This window comes from Camelina sativa, chromosome 9 (genome assembly GCF_030686135.1).
Source record: "Camelina sativa cultivar CO46 ecotype springtype chromosome 9, ASM3068613v1".
Classification (NCBI taxonomy): domain Eukaryota; kingdom Viridiplantae; phylum Streptophyta; class Magnoliopsida; order Brassicales; family Brassicaceae; genus Camelina; species Camelina sativa.
In genome coordinates, this window is record NC_141888.1 from 32,662,402 (window position 1) to 32,681,220 (window position 18,819).

General features: G+C 34.2%; 2 protein-coding genes across 3 annotated transcripts; one reads left to right on the plus strand and one right to left on the minus strand.

Moving 5' to 3' along the window:
- The first annotated feature begins 1,261 nt into the window (after positions 1-1,261).
- Positions 1,262-3,121, plus strand: LOC104712410 (uncharacterized). The gene has a single exon (XM_010429310.3). The coding sequence runs from the start codon at positions 1,447-1,449 to the stop codon at positions 2,914-2,916; it is 1,470 nt and encodes a 489-aa protein (XP_010427612.1). The 5' UTR covers positions 1,262-1,446; the 3' UTR covers positions 2,917-3,121.
- Positions 3,122-6,984: 3,863 nt separating this feature from the next.
- Positions 6,985-15,360, minus strand: LOC104712411 (villin-3). Of its 2 annotated transcripts, XM_010429311.3 has the most exons (25): positions 15,163-15,360; positions 15,000-15,029; positions 13,913-14,019; positions 13,620-13,719; positions 13,384-13,452; positions 13,034-13,270; positions 12,776-12,953; positions 12,478-12,610; positions 12,154-12,313; positions 11,926-12,076; positions 11,736-11,836; positions 11,489-11,647; positions 10,895-10,963; positions 10,753-10,821; positions 10,529-10,666; positions 10,287-10,415; positions 9,979-10,126; positions 9,842-9,852; positions 9,626-9,766; positions 9,413-9,538; positions 8,971-9,033; positions 8,679-8,780; positions 8,087-8,303; positions 7,665-7,891; positions 6,985-7,582 (listed from the first exon to the last, which is right to left on the minus strand). In XM_010429311.3, the coding sequence occupies exons 3-25, from the start codon at positions 13,966-13,968 to the stop codon at positions 7,469-7,471; spliced, it is 2,898 nt and encodes a 965-aa protein (XP_010427613.2). In that variant the 5' UTR covers positions 13,969-14,019; positions 15,000-15,029; positions 15,163-15,360; the 3' UTR covers positions 6,985-7,468. The 2 variants fall into 2 exon arrangements, 1 of the variants encoding a protein (XP_010427613.2); XR_015566986.1 differs by lacking the exon at positions 9,842-9,852.
- Positions 15,361-18,819: the final 3,459 nt, after the last annotated feature.

An 18,819-nucleotide genomic window follows, 5' to 3' on the forward strand; every position in this document is an offset into this window, starting at 1 on the left:
ATTTAATGAAGTAGGGTCTATGGATGAGTGTAGTAACTAGTAACTGCCCTTTCATTACGTACCCTGACATTTATTGTGTGTATTTTCTTGCATTTTGCCATTTTTGGTTTTATAATATGATTGATTATCATCTGATAATAGGATTAACTTATTTTAAGATACGATTGCTTTGTTTGTTTGTTTTTAGGATCGTTCGAAAAGTTCAACGCCGGTTAAAAATTAGTATTGCATCGGTCAAAAAAAGCATGTGAATCAGGGAAAATTATAACTTGGATCAGCGTTTACATTACCTTCTGCCTTTTTTTTTCCTTTTTTACATTGTTTGACATACTATGGACTATGGAGCACTTTCTTCAGAGTTGAGACTTCAGACCGTAACATTTTCGATTTCGTACAGTATTCATTAAATTCCGGTAATTACTTCCCGTTTATTAATTTAAGAGGATGTTCCTTAGGATATCAAAAAACCCCCCATTTCAGTACTCAACATTCAACTGCATTTAACTTCAGTAACTGTCAAAATGTAATGATGCAATGGTTAACCCGTCAGAGTAAGTAATTGTATATACACATAGAGAAGAAAATAGACTGAGAACGGTCAAACTTTTATTATTTTTTAAAGAAAATTAGGCACAAACCCTTTAATCACGTTTTGACCAAAAGAACAAAAAAAACTGTTTCAATTAGTAAACATCCCTCCGGCCCATACTATACTCTCTTCTCGACAAGGCTGGATACACTGAATTTTTTAAAAAAACTAAGGAAGGTTCCCCATTAATAAGAGAAGCACATTGCGCAATAAACATGTGATTCTATCCATAACTAAAAAGTAAAGGCAACATACCTACCATATTTACAAAATGACCTTAAACATTAATATAAAATATATAAACTAATTATATCTGAAAATGCTAATGTTAACCACCGTATATATTTGTGAATATCTTAGTTTATTTAACTTTATCTAAAAATATACTACTATTCACATTTGTGTTTAATTAAAATTAGATTAAGTTAGAATCTTTCTGTAGATTTAACTCTTTTTCTTTTCTTTTTTTTTTCTGTGGATTTAACTCTTTTTCTATAAAAAGAAAACAATTATTATTTTTTTTTTTTTTTTGGTCATCTAGTAATATTAATGAAAGAAGAGGAATACATTGTGAAATACTTTCCTCTTAAATTTACTAAAAGACTCATCAATTAATCAGTTAAAATTTTAGTATCAGGTCATTAATAAACTTTTACTCCACCCATATTTTTTTGTCGTTTCTAATAAATAAAAAAACCCAACCCGAGTAAACCCGACCCGGAGATCGTTTTCGTTGTTATCATCAAATATAATAAAATCATCAAACAGAACAAATAATTTTGAGAAGAAAGCCAAAAAAAAGAGTCTCTCGTCACCACTAACCCCAGAGTGGGGAGAGAATACAGAAGACGAAGAAGATGGGTTTGATATCAGCGAAAGAGACGAAGAACAATAACAACAACACTCGAGGAGCAATGGGTTTGCTCTTAGTCTTCTTCCCTGACCACCACAACAACAACAACGACGACTCTCCTTCTTTTTCTCCTTCGTCTTCTTCTTCATCTTCTCCGGCGGCAACAACGACTCTCTTCCGCACCAGATCTTCACGTCTTCTCCTCTCCAAAGCTCAATCAACAATCTCAATCTGTATCCTCCTCCTCTTCCTCACTCTCTTCCTCTTCACTCTCTCCACCTTCGAGCCTTCCTCTGGTTTTCCCTCCGTTTCTTCTCGTCCTCACCGTCGATTCCTCCTCAACCGCGACATCGTCGGATCTCATCCCTTCCGTCGTCGTTACGATCGATTCGCTCTCCAAGGTATGGGTACTCTGTTTCTGAGAGGAACCAGGAGCATGCAAGGCTTAATCGTCGCTCATCTCGCTTCCGACGCGACGGACGACGATCTCCGTCTCTTCATGCGTTTGCTCCACCGCTCCGGTGTCATTTCCAAATCCGACGTCGTTTTGCTCTTTAATTCGCCTTCTTCTAGATTCGCCGGATTGATCGAAGAGGAGAACGACTCGTTCTTAAAACTCGTCGATGTTCATCGGAGCTCGAATTCGTCGACGAATCAAACCGATTCTGTTTGGGGTTTCAATCTGACCAAATTCATGAAGAAGACGTCGTCTTCATCATCATCACCGGAGCCTATCTGGGGGAAGAAGACTCACAGAGCTTCAAACGATTCGTCGTTGATTAATAACTCGACCGAGTCAAGCGAGTTGACTCATGGCTCTGTAGTGGGCTTCGACGTGACTGAGTTGGATCCTGAAAACTCGCTATCCGGGTTCATGGACCACGTTCCGATAAGTTTGAGGAGGTGGGCGTGTTACCCAATGCTGCTTGGTCGAGTAAGACGCAATTTCAAACACGTTATGCTCGTCGACGCTAAAACCTCCTTGTTCCTCGGCGACCCGTTTACCCGGATTCGTAACCGGAGCCCCGAGTCAGTCCTCTTCTTCTCCTCCAAACACAGCAGCAGCAAGAAAAGTTCTGATGTCAACCCGGCGATTCTGGTCGGCGGAGCCAAAGGGATCAGGAGACTGTCGAGCTCGATGCACACTGAGATCGTGAGAGCGGCGATGCAACAGCAGCAGCACAAGAACAAGAAGAAGAGCTCTGTTACGGATTCGGTTGTGTTGAGTCAGCTCGTTGGGAATGTTCACATGGTGAAGAACTTTGAAGTGGTGACGAGTGAGTCGGCGGTGCCGGAAGCGAGTTCGCTAGCTGAGTTGAGGACGAGAAACTCGGCGGCTTCGTCGATAAAGAATCATGATATAATACAACGCGGTAATGCTAATGGTAATGGTAACAGTAATCATATTACTGATATAATTATGAAACGTATTTGTTCATGTGAATTAGATTCTTCTGTTTATAATTACTGTTAGCATTTATTAATACTTTTAAAAAAAATTACAAAAACAAAAATTTTGTACACATTTGACATTTGTTATGTTCGTAGATTTTTTTTTTTTCTTTTTTTTTACAGATGTTTTATTAGTATGTCCACGTTACGTTCTGTATTCGTTATTGATTTGGTCTCCTTCGGAAATAATCATTGATAAAATCAGGAATATATTGTTATTTTTTGCATTTTTATTATATTCAAAAATGTCGGTAATGGAACATTTTTGGAATTATTTATTTTGTTAGAAACTTCGAAATTTGTATTATTTTTAGTGGGGTTTTCGGCATATAATATTTGATTCTCATTCGGTAGATAAACTCCACAAAATTTGATTCCTCACGGGGTGGGATTACACATATCTCTGATTGTAACAGATTTTTTAGAAAGTGGCATGCAACCAAATAATTATAATTTCTTAACGTTTGAATTATGTTATACTAGTACTGTATATTGTTACATTTATAAAACAAAAAAAAAAATGGTGAAAAGTCTGATCCAATTTTTAAACTGTTAGTTTCTTTCTGCAATGCATAATACTGAAAAGGAAACTAATTTTGAAAACAAATAAACTTAAAGATTTGAATAGAGTTTTAAAGATTTGAATAGAGTTTTAAAGATTTTAAATATTATGTAGAATCTGTTGTTATTAGATCAAGATTTTGAATAGAGTTTTAAAGATTTTAAATATTATGTAGAATCTGTTGTTATTAGATCAAGATTTTGTTAAACTCTGTTAAAATTGAGTGTTATTAGTTTGTGATTTATAAAAAGTCATTTAAAATCTTAACAAATCTGAGTTATTGGATTCAGACTTTTATAAAGTCATTAAAAGTTTTGTGTTATTCAATTAAAACAAAAGAATCTAGGATTCTTAATAAGTTTAATTATTATGTTATTGGTTCATGATTTTAGACACTTTCTTTACAAATTAAAGTCATGTAAAGTATCATAAAAATACAGGGATTGTTTGGAGGATTTTACAAGATTTTAGAAAACTAATCAACAAAACTCTCTAGCAATCTTTAACAATCTTTCACTTATTCATTTTTTATGATTTTGTTAAACTCTTCAAAAATCTTCATAAATCTCAAACCAATACCACCCCTAGCTGATCTTCATAAAAAAAATATTACCACCACAAGATAACATATGACTCCGTTAATTAAATCAGTCTATGAAAAGAAGGCCTTTACGAGACCACTTATGATGATGATGATGGTATCACATGTTTCATAATTAGAAATTTTTGATTACTATATTGATTTGTTTCTGCTTGTTATAAAGACACACGTCGCATGTGGTTTATTTGGTCTTTTAGGCTGGTTAAAGTCAATTTGCCCCTACTTTTTTAATTTTTTGTCTAACATTACACAAACTTTAGAAAACATCTTTCTTCTTTAATTATTGAAACCTTATTATAATTGTATCAAAACAAACAATAGTGCCATCACGAGTTTCATCGTTGGAATCGGATTCTCAATCTTCCTGCCAATTATCTAGCATCGAAGCCTCATCAAAAGGGTATATGCATAAACTCACACATAGGAAAAAGCTCATCGTCTAATCACTTTATTCGGTTTAAACTTTTTATCTCCACTCATTACATTCACTGGTTACATAACATTTTTTTTGTTATTTTTTTTTTGGTTCAATAATGTTTTATCAAACGTTAGGATACATGTTACACAACCACTAAACTGACACACCTCTCACAATGGAACGAGATTGTGGAATTAGAAAAGCTCTCCCCAATAAATCATAAATCTCTAAACTGTTTTAAACATTAATTTCTCCGATTGCGTTTATATCCAAGCAAAGTCAATTGTTTATACTCACGCGGTCACGCCTGTTGTTCTTTCTCCAATCCGATGATTTCTCTGGATATGAAGAAGCACACAAACCTATATGTTTGTCACTTGCCTCTTTTTCCCACTTTGCATGAACCATAAGCTAGCTTATCATAAGCTATGTAATGCCCAAGCAAAACCTTTATTTAAAATTTCTTTCGGTACAAGCACTAGGTGTGCAAAACCTTCTCTGGTTACATACCATTGTTGTTTTTCGTTAATAATTTTTTTTTATTATATGTCCGTCAAAATACATTTCAAATGTTTAAACATAGAAGAAACTTCACTAATCGTTTTTTTGAATAAATATATGTTTGTGGAATTCTTAAGATAGTCAATTTAATGATAATGATAATTAAAATATTCGTTTTCTTGAAACTGCCAAGTATGTGCACATATATAGTTCTAACATATGATATAATAATATAGTAAATCAATAATTGCTTTGGATATAGATGAAGTCAGTAGTATCTTTTGTATATATGTCCACAACACACTAAAGGCGTGAACTTGTGAAAAAAAAAGGATATGAACAACAACAAAAGAAAACAAAGGAGAAAATACTTTTAAAAGATTAAAATAAAAGTGGGGTTGGTTCTTCTTTCAAGGAGTAGTGTAGCAAGATTTTTAAGTGGCTTCATTTAGATGCCAAGAATTCACAATTATCCATAACAAGTAGGCGTGCTTTTCCTTTACTTTTCTTCATTTACCATATCAACGACGTTTATTCTAAAGTAATACAGTTCTCCAATCAACTATCGTAGTGATCAAATCACTCAATGTAGTAAAAACCTTATTTTATGTATTGAAAACACTTTTTTAGTGATGGTGTTGGAGTTTTCTAATGAGCTACTATGGCCAAGTTATGGAGCTTCCCAGCCTTGGCTATTAGTATACAATTAAGAGAGAAGCTAAACTTTAATTAAATTAAAGTTTTTTTGTTAAGCTTTATAGGTCGCGCAGCCGCACCTTTAATTCTTTAATAGTGTTAGAACGAACACTGACAAAGTGACAAAAATGATAAATTTCATTTAATGAATTTAGCAAGTGGCTTGCCGGAAATAGTAACTTTGTAGTGGTAATGGAGGAGAGTTATACTTATGTATTTATGTTATACGATTAAGGATTGAAATCATTCATTCTCTCTTCCTACTAAATTTATAACATGACTGTACGTTGTTTATTCTATTTCTATCCGTGGAAATGAACGATTTACTACAAGAAACATGAGATTTTAAGGTTAATTTTCTAAATAAATTTCTTTCTTTCATTTCATAGTAGTATAGTATTTTAAAAGTGGTCTAGTGTAAGTATTTATTTCCTTGAGAAACAAAAGTATTTGTTAATTCAATTCATCCATATGTTGGCAAAAGCAGAAAAGGAACCGACACTCTTTTCTTCCATACATGTGTCAATACCTCATTGGTAGTACAGGTTGCATTTTCCATTTAGAGTGTGGACCCTCTCCAGCTTAGACAGAGAGTTCGTGCAAAGACTCTCTACTAGATACTGTTGTATATGACTGCTGCGTGCTGACCTGTCCCTCGCTCGAAACCGACGACGTATATTTCCCAGCCAAAGTTCATACGTAACTTCCAAGATTTTTTGTATGTCGGTTCTTTTATAAGATCAATACCACTTTTGTAACGACGATTACATGTTAGTATTTTGACTAACATAAGTGATGTTTAATGCGATTCTTACGTTTTATGGGTTTAATTTAGTTTGTTTAAGTATGAGTGACTATAAATGCAGTTCTTATAAACAAGAATTAAATTATCGTGTTAGGTGATAACCATTTTTCCAAAAGAAGATTTATTGTGAGCACTTAGTGTGTTGGATTCCATCGAATCTTGTGTGTGTTTTATTATCATCACCACCTTGGAAAATAATGCAGAAAAAGTGACGTAATCATTATTCTGATTCCCAACTAATTTTTTTCCTTGATTTGTTGGACAGTAAAAAAAGAAGGATGAGAAATTTAGATACCAAATTGGTGGATACCATGAAGACATAAATGAGGTTGTTCTTCTTTAAATTCCTTACTTTTCTGATCACTTCATGATACTGATAAATAATTTCACTGCAATTACTTCGACACACATTTCTGTCTTGATGTACTACTATAAATATGACAGCTTAAGCTTTGCTAGCTGAACATACATAGAAGTGGAACAACAAAATCAAGTGGTGTGTCTCAATTGTCAAACGAATCTAAAACACCCATACATTGATATTTATTGAGTTTACAAGTAGACGTTTCTGTTCTTTAACAATCAAAATAATGTGAAATCCAAATCAAAGAATTTACTAACCACCACCACACAAGACACAGCTGTCCTGACCCCCCAAAAAAAAACCCCCAAAAAAATGCACAACAATTTATGATATATCAAATCATTACAATAACACACATCATTTTGTGATGAGAATATGAAGAATCAAAACCCGGATCCCAACCCCACCCATGAAGAAGAAATATTTTAGAAAAATCAAAACAATTATAGGAAAAATGAAGGAACAACAAAAGAAAGAACTGTTCATTGTCTTCATAGCTGCAGCACTGAGGTCAATACATAACCAATAACACAAATGGCAAATCGTGTCTTTGATCTTAGTATATATCTGAGGAGGACCATTGGATGTTTCCACCTGCAATTTTTGTTTTTTGTTTTGGGAGAATTCTTAAAACAAGTCGAATTTCTTTTTCAGTAAATCTTGTTTCCATCTAGGCAACTTGTAGAATGCTTCTTTCTCCATCCCAAATACAGTCTTGAACTCTTCCTCAGACAGGTAAGCCTGATAGATTGGGTTGAGTAATATGATACCGACAATTCATGCTCAAATTAATAAAAAAGCTAATTCGGCTCAAGTGATTCACCTCTCTGCGTTTAAAGTCAATTCCTGTCACTGGTTTCTCAGATTTGGCTTGTAGTCGTTCATAGGTGAAGGTTGCTCCAGTTGTTTCTGCTTCAGAATCATCCTGCTTTGGTTTTACTTCCTCAACACTTGCTTCTGCCGTAGGTGAAGCTTCCTCATCTTCTTTGGCTTCAGTAGCTTCTTCGGAAGCCTCCACTTCTGAGAAAGCTTTCTCATCTTTTGCTTCAGCTGTAAACCACAGATACTCACAGTGATCAAGCGATAAAGAGTTCAAGGTATACTGACATAAGGACTACGCTTGTAGGTTACAGTCTGTTTCTGCAGATAGCAAATTCTACATTTTTACTTTTGTTTAATCAAAAATCATGTGTCTTGTATGGTTTGTACTTATCTGCAATAGATCAATACTGTTAAAGAACTTACCAGAAGGGCTCGTATCAGGTGATTTCTTTTTCTCGGCAGTGAGCACTTGCGAGAGAGCAGCCACTGCTGCTGCTCTTTGTGACGCCTGACTTGTCAATCCTGGTCTTTGTGGAGGTGACTTTGATGATGGTGAAGAATTAAATGCAGATGATAAGGCGGCTAAAGCTTCAGCTCTTTGTCTTGGACCTCCTTGACTTCCATTTGATCTATCTCGGCTCTGCAGTTAAAACAAAGATCAAGAACATGGGACAATAGTAGCTGTGATTTGCTAAACATGCCACAGTAAAAAGCAACTAGCAAAACGCTAGATACTAACTAGAATTATGTTCCGTGCCTAAGCTGAAAAGCAGTAAGCAGATATGCGCCTTAACGACTTAAACCCTAATATGTGCCTTAACGGTTAAAACCCTAAAAAATATTTGAAGGCAGTCAAAGGTTTGGATAAATTTGAGAAATTCATGACAGGGAACCTCATTAAAAATGGATTCAGAGCCTTTTTTCTTCATGGAAGTTCACATGATATGTCAATATCTTCATAAGTGTATCATAAAGAATCTAGTAGAAACATCAAATAGGAGCTTAGAGTCTTTACCGGAGAGCTTGTTCTCCCGGAAGAAGAATTAAATGCAGATGTCAGAGCAGCCAAAGCAGCTGCCCTTTGCCTTGGTCCTTGGTTCCCACTGCTAGACTGATCCTGTAGCAGAGGGGTATATTGTAAATCAACGGTTCCGAATGTAATATAGTATATAACAAAGGAGAGTCATCTATATCTGGGTTTCCATCGTCACATCTGTTCTTCTCTGCTACTGTTAAACAAGGAAACATAAAACACAGGCATGTTGTATCTCCAACTTCCCCAGTAAGCATCTTAACTAAGTGTTTACCTCAACAACGTGGTGTGTACCAAGTAATAATGCTGCCTTCTTCTGGAAGGAATTCCCTTGCACCTGTATTACAGATAAACATACCCAAGCTAAATCTGAGAAAAAGAAGTGGAACTTTACCGAAAAGTCAATGGAAATCAGACCAAAATTCGTGCGTTCTGACAGAGCTTCCCCTCAGTTTAATATAGATCTATCCTCCTCTATAAATGTAGAGCTTCCTCAGTTTTAACTAGCCTACTGTTCAATTTAACAAATGAGGATGTGATCTAAGGGTGCTGACAACAGAACTGGCATTTGCATAGAGTGTAACAAAATTAATTCCTTATCATTGAGTATGAACCCGAACCCTCTCTAACACCATCACATTAACAGCACCCTATTAAAAATAGACTCCCTTCTCATGCTAATAACCCAAAAGATATCTGCAAACAGAAAACCTTACAGTAGCTTTAGTAGAATCCCATGAAAAATAAGTGGTGAAGAAGCAGGGTTCATTTCCCTCCGTGATTCTGTATAATGGAACTTTTGGAGATAAGCCTTCCAGGGAACCAGCCAGATCTATGTATCTCTGCGCAAAACTGGACAATGAGCAAACAAGATAGAATAGGAGCAGCATTAACAGATGCCGGGAAGCAAAATTGATGAAGCATATTACCTGGCCAATCTCAAAGGCAGTTTGTTTTTCCTTGGGATCCACACATTGACCAACCCAGACAAAAACTTCAGCATGAGTATCTAGTAAATGCATTTCCTCCGTCAAGAGGTCATCTTGATCAAAGTTGTGAATCTCTTCAACCTGTGCAAGGTAATGTTAAAACATGCACACATCTTGATAAAAAAAACATTGGATATTTTTTTCCTAAATTCTTACCTGAAACTTTCCTGAGGATCCATGTAGACACATTGTAAAGAAGAAGATAACGTTAGTATATGCAAGTTTATTAACAAAAAATATGACCCTATTAGAGATGGTTTAACCCTCAGAATTGAGATCCCGAATTCAATTACCTCTGTTAAAGGAAAAAGAGAACAAGTGAGGATCCCTGACAGTCTCAGCGGAAACCTTCTTGCTGGTGAAGTTCTGTTTTCCCCCAAGTGCAAACCAAAAGGATGAGCTCTCCGTTCCCTCTTTTGCGTGCTTGATAGTAGTCCCAGGCTGACTTATCAAGAAAAAAGATGATTAATTTACCAATTGAAGAACAGTGATAAGAAGTACAAGTGAAGTTTTTATTTAGTAAGCTTTATATAAATTATACAGCCTCGGCCTAGACAATTTCAGCTAAACTAAAATCTAAGATAGCACCATTAGAAAGTACCTTTAAAAATTCAGCAACTTTAGCAGCCAGTTCTTGTTGCTCATGCGTACTTTGGTTTCCATGCCAAAGGAACATGGAAGTACCAGATTGCAGAAGGAAGCAGTCATAAGAGTTTAAAGAAGTCGCCACCTGCAGAAAGGAGTAACAGAACATTACATGATCACACAAATAGGTAGCCAAGGTTTGAACAGTGAAAAGTAGAAAAATGACTTCGCAAGAGAGAACATAAAGTAGGAAAGTACCGATTCAACTTGTAGTGCCTTATTATTGTGAACTCCAGTTCCAGATACTTGAATAAGTGCAATTGATTCCGGAGTGTAGGTTTCATCTGACGAACCTTTCTCTGTCATACTATTTTTGTAACCAGAGCTCAAACCACCCTAAAAGTTAATGTAACTATATCAATTACCAATATATTGTCTTGCAGCAAAAAATCAACTTGTATTAACAATGAAAAGAAAAATACCTTAAGAACCACCATATGTTGAAAAAGTGCAACAAATTGTGGAGGTTCTTTACCCTCATATACACGGGCCTGCAAGATGATCAAGTTATTTAACAATCTTTCAGTGCCAGTGGCCATTACTTACAATAACAAAACATGGTACCTGCACTGGTCGTCCCTTCAACGAATTTGTCATTATGCCCGCTAGACGAACTGCTGTTTCTTGATCCTCCTAAACTCGGGAGAAAACAAAAGTTAGACGAATAAATTCAACATGTTCAAATATGTACATGAAGCCATAAACTGAATACATGAAATCCATCACAATCTGTACTCAAACTTTGAGGGCTACCTCAAAAGTCAAGAGGCAATAGCTCATAACAATAAAATACAATATTAACAACATCCCTCAATAACTAAAGATTAAAACTGCAGAAAATTCACAAATATGAAGTTTGCAACCTCCTGCTCCTTATAAGATTGATACCCAAAATAGAAGATAAAATCATACAGACCCAACCAGGTTTCAAGCTTACTTATAAAATCTCGTATAAGAAAGAGAACACCAGGAAGAAGCTAAAACATGCCGGCTTAGTCAATATATCATGTCTTAGTATCCTCTTTCCAGTAACTAACAGAGGAGCTAAGAATACTAATAGAAGACATCGGGACTTCTTTTTCTTCTATTAATAAAGATATTAAAGGACCACATAGCAGTCCTCAGCATGTTATTTTCCAATCCTTTTCCCATGATTACCTGATTACTATTCTTTCCAAACCAACAGCACAGGAAGTAGTCTTCTTTCCTTTCACCAGAATGGTAAGTATAAAGGACCACATAGCAGTCCCCAGAATAGAGTTTTCCGACATCATCTTTGGATAGAGGAGTCTTGGAGTTGCCATCAATGTACCAAACCTATTACACGAGCTTAATGAGTTCGGATGAAATTAACCAATTAAGATTCAGTAAATAACAGCACAATAAGTCGGGAGACACAACAGACCTCCAACTTTCCGCCTCCTTCAAGCAATGGTGGAATCTCCTCATTAACTGTTGTGCTTTTTGACAGGCCCTTTAACCCAACACCTTGTTGCTTAAGTAATGCTACATAATAGCAAAGTACCAAAGTAAGTCAGGGCTAAGAGATGACTCTATTTTTTTACTAACGATTAGAGTACCAACACAATCGTTACCAGCGACTTTTCCTCGTCCTTCTTCGTTAGCAGGAGTTGCGGAGCCTGATGGCCAAGAGTCAAAGTTAGACTTGAAAGAATGAGGCTCATAACCTTGGATAACACGGGTTATGCGTGTCGCCTTTGGCCTATTTTCACTAGCAACAAAATCCTGGAGAGGATAGTAAAAGTGAGAACCGATGCTCAGATATTCTAAGGGCTAAGCAAGTTAGCCGATTCTAGCTTTACCTCAGCAGCTTGGATAGCAGTTTTTCTCTCTTCCACTTGAGTCACTCGGCCAACCCAGATAAATACCTCAGAACCGCAGTCCAAAAGGTAGCATTTATTGTTTTCCAGCATAGATTTGGATAAATCACCTTCTATAGATTCCACCTTACCATCCGCGATACTAAAAAGGGGGCAACTATAAATCAACTTCCATAAAATAAGGCATAAATGGGTAATATTGAAAACAAAATGACTATTAAGCCATCAGGGTAGCGTTATATAACAGTGGTTAGAGCAAAAAAACAGCCGAACACCAATAGAGCAGATCAAAAGGAAGATAAGTACCTATAAAGCTTAGGCGGAGTTGTCTCCGGAATAATTTCATCCTCACTAGCAACCTTCCTTGCTATTGGAGCAAAACCCCCAAAGAGGACCCAGAACTCGCCAGAATCTGATTCTGTATCTAATTTTCCATCATCTGTTATGCAAGGAAATCATTATTCATGCATGAGTACCAAAATAAATTGTACCACACAAAAAACTTAATTGAGCATCCAACTGCTGCTTGATTGACTGAGCAAACCGTGAAAAGAGGATATTCAAAAATTAACTGTAAAGTGTAAATTCATCTAATGCAACTTACCAACAATAGCAACGTCACAGGTTCCTTCATGAAACTTGTCTTTCAAATATTGAACAACTACCAACGCCTTAGCTCTCTCTTGGATATTTGAATTTGCACCATTAAACTGATAAATCTTTTCCTTGGTGTCCAAGATAAACACATCATCATGATTCAGTGATGAACGAGCAAAAGGAACCTACACAAGAAGACAGATGAGTAAATACTTAGTAGTACTCATGCGAAGAGAGTACACCACTTCAAAATATCTGCAGAAACCTGCTTCAAGTGGACAGCACGTTTCCCTTTGCAGGTATACAGCCGGGTTTCAAACTCATCCTCCTCAGTTTTTCTAAATCCAGACGCAACACCACCCTCTAGTGGTATAATGCAAGGCTTGAAGTAAGACAAGAATTTGTCAGATTCATGACCTTGAATTTCACGGTATTGGACAGCTCGGCCTCCAAGAGCTGCATCAAGTTCAACTGTCTTGACAGCTGCTGTTCCAGCTTCATCCTGGAATCGTCATTCGTAGATTAGTAATAATGGTGATTCATCTTTGCTTGTATTCAAAATACATGAAGTTAGTAATATATGCTTTCATTCTACAAAAACTCCGAAAATAATACCTGGCTGGTATCTTTACCAATCCAAAAATGTATATCAAATAGATAAGCGCCACCCTTATTCTGTGTTGTCTGCACATATGAAAGATAAAGATGATTAATAAAAGGAGCATATAGTTCATACATATGATTAGACAAGTAAGCATGTTCTGTAAGCTAGTATAAAGGTATTATCTTATAATCTTCTCTTGATAAGTGTATATAAAAAGGGAAAAAGAACAGTGGAAGAAATTCCAAACCTGCAAGACAATGTAAGTATCTCCCATATAGAACTTTCCATGTTCAGACTTCGGCACTGGCACTGGTTCAAAATTTTCGATTCTCCAGATTTCAGTACCTCTAAGTAATGTTAAGTTCAACATCTCAGACAGCAGTAAAACATTCAACAATACCAACAAACTAGTGCATACCCACAAGAAATTGCATTTTCCTCTCTGTACTTCCGTTCATCAGTAGGAAACAATTATAAATTGCTTCACCACCTTACACTAATATTATAGCAAAGCGGGAAATAAATATTGTGAAAGGATACGGTTTCTGCCCGACTCCTTGAAACGCAGGATCCAATACTTTAGTTGACCCAGACATTTTGTATGCAATAGTTAATCTCTTCCTTTATGTGAAAATACAATAAACCACCTGTCGAAAAACATAGAGCAAGCAGAAAAAAAATAAGAAGGTAAGAGATTGTTTAGTAAGCTGAAAAATGGCGATTGGATAGGACTCTATAGAACACTAAAGAGCAACATAAAGGTGACGCTTATATGATTGAATTTGTAAATGAAATCATGTTTGAGCAATATATTAATTAACTCAACAACAATCTTGCAAAGAGTAGTCAGTTCTCTCCCGCAATTCATTATTGCCTGGAACATCATTCAAGATATTGTGTGATTCCTCAAGGAAAGGGGTTCTAAACTGAGCTTGGCTGTCACTCTGAGTTTTCATGTCTGGCTAAAAGCTCGGTAGTGAATGATATACATCACTGAACATGAGCAGAGGGAATACAATGGAACTCTTATAAGATTTACTTATACGAATACTGAAACAACCTTCCCCGCCACCAAACTGTAGTAGTAGTAATCCATTAAAATACAGTGTTAAGGCTTCAAAACTTTATTAACACTTAATTTCCAAGTAAGAGCTTGAGGATGTCATGTTATAGTGAACACAAAACCACTTGCTACACAAGAAAACTCGGTCGTGATCCAGCTTTGAAGTAATATACACACTCACAGAAATCCTGTTTTTTGTGTATTGGTTTGAAGATTTGGGTCAGCTAGAGATCGAGAAAAATTCTAGTTGATCAATGTGTACCGTGTACTACATCAAAGTGGTTCCCTCTTGTTTCTTATCATCCGCTGTGGCTCTAATAAGTCTTAAGTTCAGAGAAACTCTTAAAGTTAAGCAATTTCAAGGAAATAATCAGAACCCGGAATATCAACTAATTGGATAAAATTACAAACAATTTAAGGAGAGATCAAGCACGAAGCAGAACGAGAAACTTAGATACAAGAGGTAGAAACCCAGAGATCCAATTCACGATGAGCAGGAAAAAAAAAAAAAAAAAAAAAACGCTAATTGAATCGAAATCAGCTGATCCATGTAAAAACACATACCTGAAAAGACAGATCTTCGAGTAGCATGCACTGTGAAAAAAAAAGAGATCAGGAACAAGGAAACAGGATGAAGAAGAGAGAAAAAGAAAAGGAGGAAGCAAAATTGAATTATTGAAAGGAGGAGACGTGCGCTGTGTTATAGCGTCTCTCTCTGTTTATGTACCTTTTTTAATTCTCTTTTTGCTTTATTATCCAAAGACAGATTTATAGAATCGAGTTTCGTTTTCGTGGGAGATTATATGATTTTTTACAGTGTGCGTAGTAGACGAGGTGAGGAAGACGAAGGAGGAGACATCATATGTTTTTAAGGAAAGAAGAAGAAGACCAGAGACCCCCTTTTTATTATATGATGTAAAATTATAATATTGTATTGAGGCAAAAAGCATTAAAGATGATGATGTCCACAGTAATTATGGCTTCCCTTTTTTTTTTCTTTTTTTTAACCTTCTAATTATTATTATTTTTAATCTTGATTCTTCACCAATGTCTTAGAAAAAAAAAAAAAAAATTTACTACCTTCATACTGAGTTTGAACTTGGTACACGATGTTAAAAAGCTCGAACATGAACAGAAAAAAATTAAACTTTGAAGCATTATCATAAGACACTAACTATTATTTTAAAGACCATCATCATTTCAAGACGACATTGGGTCCATTTCGCATGTGAATAGGCACAACACAAACATTAAAACTCTTTTTAAAAAGATTACATTATATATAAATGGTTGCAGTGGTTAGGGCGGACAAATCTATCTGCGGATCAGACCGCTTTTTATTTACCATTCATCATGTGTAGTCCGCAGTGCAATCTACAGAAAACAGAAACAAAACCGCAGCGGACCAACTGCGGACCGCTTTTCCTTACAAATAGACTTGGACCGCAGCGGTCTGTTGTCCACACTTAAAACATAGCGGTCTGGTCCGCAGACAGATTTGTCCGCTCCAACCGCAGTTACCATTCAGACCCTATGGTTGTGAATGGTTGCAGCGGTTGGGGCGGACAAATCCATCTGCGGATCAAACTGCTTTTTGTTTACCATTCATTGTGTTTAGTCCACAGTAGTGTGGTCTACAGAAAATAGAAACAAGACCGCAGCAGACCAACTGCGGACCATTTTTTCCTACAAATAGAGTTGAACCACAGCGGTCTGCTGTCCACACTTAAAACAGAGCGATCTGGTCCGCAGACGGATTTGTCCGCCCCGACCGCAATTACCATTCACACCCTATATGTTATTCATATATGAACTTCGCATCTTTCTACTATAATTTGGTGGCGGGGATATTCTTATAAAGGTTTGATTCTTATGTGGGCACTTTACTTTGCTCATCTATGTTTATATAACCTTCTCTTTAGAAAATTCGGTCCTATAATATATAGTTTGGTATTTTTTGTTGTATATTTCGTATTTGTATATCTTATTATATAAAGTTTGATGTCAAAATTATTAATTAACAAGATTGTGACATGTGTCAAATATATTGATTAGATATTGCCATATGTCAAATTTTTTTAAAAAAAATAAGACAGCTAATTATATTTACAGAATTTTACATGTTTATATTTTAAAACATTTATTTCCCTAAATCAAAAAGAAAAACTAACCAAACTTATTATATAAAGCTTCATGTCAAATTTACTCATTAACAAGATTGTGACATGTGTCAAATATATTGATTAGATGTTGACACATGTCAATATTTTTTTTAATAAATATAGTAGAACAGCTAATTATATTACAGAATTTTACATGTTTATTTTCCTAAATCAAAAAGGAAAACTAACAAAATAAATATATTTTTTATTGTATGCTAATTATATTATACGTGGTTTCTCAATAAATTTGACAAGTGTAAGCAAAAACTTAATTTATTAAGCATGTATATTAATCAATAAATAATGAATAACAGAGTTAAAAAGAATAACATAAGTTATTTAACATAATTTTAGTCGGATATAAATTGTATTTATCGTTGTAATATAATTCTTTATTGTAAGTAAGTAGACAAAACCTTGAAAGAATAAATAAATAAATAAAAAATTCAATACATGATTTGTATAAGTATAGTTTTACATGTTTTATTTTAAAGTTTAAATGCATGTAGTAATATGAGAAACATGAAAAAAAAAATAGAAAAATGGGTTTGTATGAATGAATTTTTGGTTAATTGATTAAAATTGACAAAAATATTACTTATGAAACTATGACATATAGAAGAACAATATTTAGGATATTTTCGGATTTTCAAAAATTTTGTGGATGTTAACTGATTTTTTTACTGATTATTTTTATTGTTAAATTTAAAATACTAACCAATATACATTTTATCTCATATGTGCTCATGTTATTTTTGTTATTAAAATTTTTAACTAATCCATGAAGAAGTGAATTATGGTTTTACGATGAAATATATAATTAAATGTGATTACTAAACTAAATGTCTAACGATGAAATTTATTTTAGATTAAATAGATTAAAAAGTTTTCAAATATTAATATGTATCATTTAAAAAAATTTCATTCAAGAATATTAGTAATTTTTAATGTTTAATTTTATAATTTTAACACATGTATTTATGTAATGCATATATCAAAACATAAGATAATTTATTATAGGAATAAATCTTTAGTTATTGAGAATTTCTCTGTATCTTTATATATGTTTTTATTTTATAAATTTTACTCATTTTTAAAATTGATTATGACATGAGGTAAAATTAGTACTTATGTGATAACAACATAACAAATATATCTTAAATAATGTTGATTGAGATTTTTTTTTGCAAATTATATTTTGTTAATTTTTATTTATATTTTCAGTTCTTACTAAGATATAGATTTGATATGATGTATTAATTGTGTTTGATATAAAATATTTAGTTCTATGCATTAAGATGACATATGTAATTAAACTTAAAATATGGTCTATTATGATGGTATATATATATTTAAATGGTACTTCCTGTCCTATAAGAGTTTTTGGGTAAAAGCATAAAAATTAATAAACAATAAATATTATGTCATTTATAAAACTTCTACCAATACGAAATATACTGCATAATTCAAATAGTCATAAATTGTTATATTAATTAAAATTGTACATAGAAATTTGATAAAATCTTATAAAACTCTTATATAATGAAATTGAGAGAGTATTAAATGAAATATGAGAGGTTCATATTCAATATTAAAATGTTACAAGATAAAATCTAAAAACATGTATGTTACTACTTAACTATTTTCAATAATTTTTTTAATATTTATCCGCGTAATAACGCGGGGCTTATCTAGTAAAATATATTCGTTTTAGGCTTTAAATCAAAAGAAGAAGAAAATTAAAAGAAGTAGAGTCTTACGTGCGTGTAGAGATGATGGTGGTCTGATCACCATATCTCCGCCGGTGCCGACCAGTTAACCTCAACCAAATATTATATTATATACTTTTGCTAACCTCCCTAAGGTTGCATCAATCTTTACGATAATGCCAATTAACAATCGTATTTTTAAAATATATATATATACCGTTAAATAATTATATATATAAACATATATATGCGTGTTCAGAAAAGAAAGAAAAGAAAAAGGTAAACATCAAGAAGCAAAAAAAGCCAACTCATTATGAAGGCAATACAATGACAACTCAAAAGAAAAATTAGAAATTGGTCGTTTTCATTGCTCATGCTTCATGCAGTCAAGACTTCAGATATATCCATATATACTTTGAAACTTTGAATAATCTAATTAGACCATCCACAATGGTGTGGGACTTTTTTTGGTCCCCCACATTTAATACTAATATTTTGAGGGTTTCTTATTTT

What these genes read in the sequence shown, in the direction of transcription:
- LOC104712410 (XM_010429310.3), top strand. Translation starts at nt 1,447, where the DNA reads ATGGGTTTGATATCAGCGAAAGAGACGAAGAACAATAACAACAACACT.
- LOC104712411 (XM_010429311.3), bottom strand. Translation starts at nt 13,968, where the DNA reads ATGTCTGGGTCAACTAAAGTATTGGATCCTGCGTTTCAAGGAGTCGGG. An exon ending in AGGCACTACAAGTTGAATCG is followed by an intron (nt 10,416 to 10,528) that starts GTACTTTCCTAC and finishes TCCTTTCTGCAG; the next exon opens with GTGGCGACTTCTTTAAACTC. An exon ending in AAGTTGCTGAATTTTTAAAG is followed by an intron (nt 10,127 to 10,286) that starts GTACTTTCTAAT and finishes TTGATAAGTCAG; the next exon opens with CCTGGGACTACTATCAAGCA.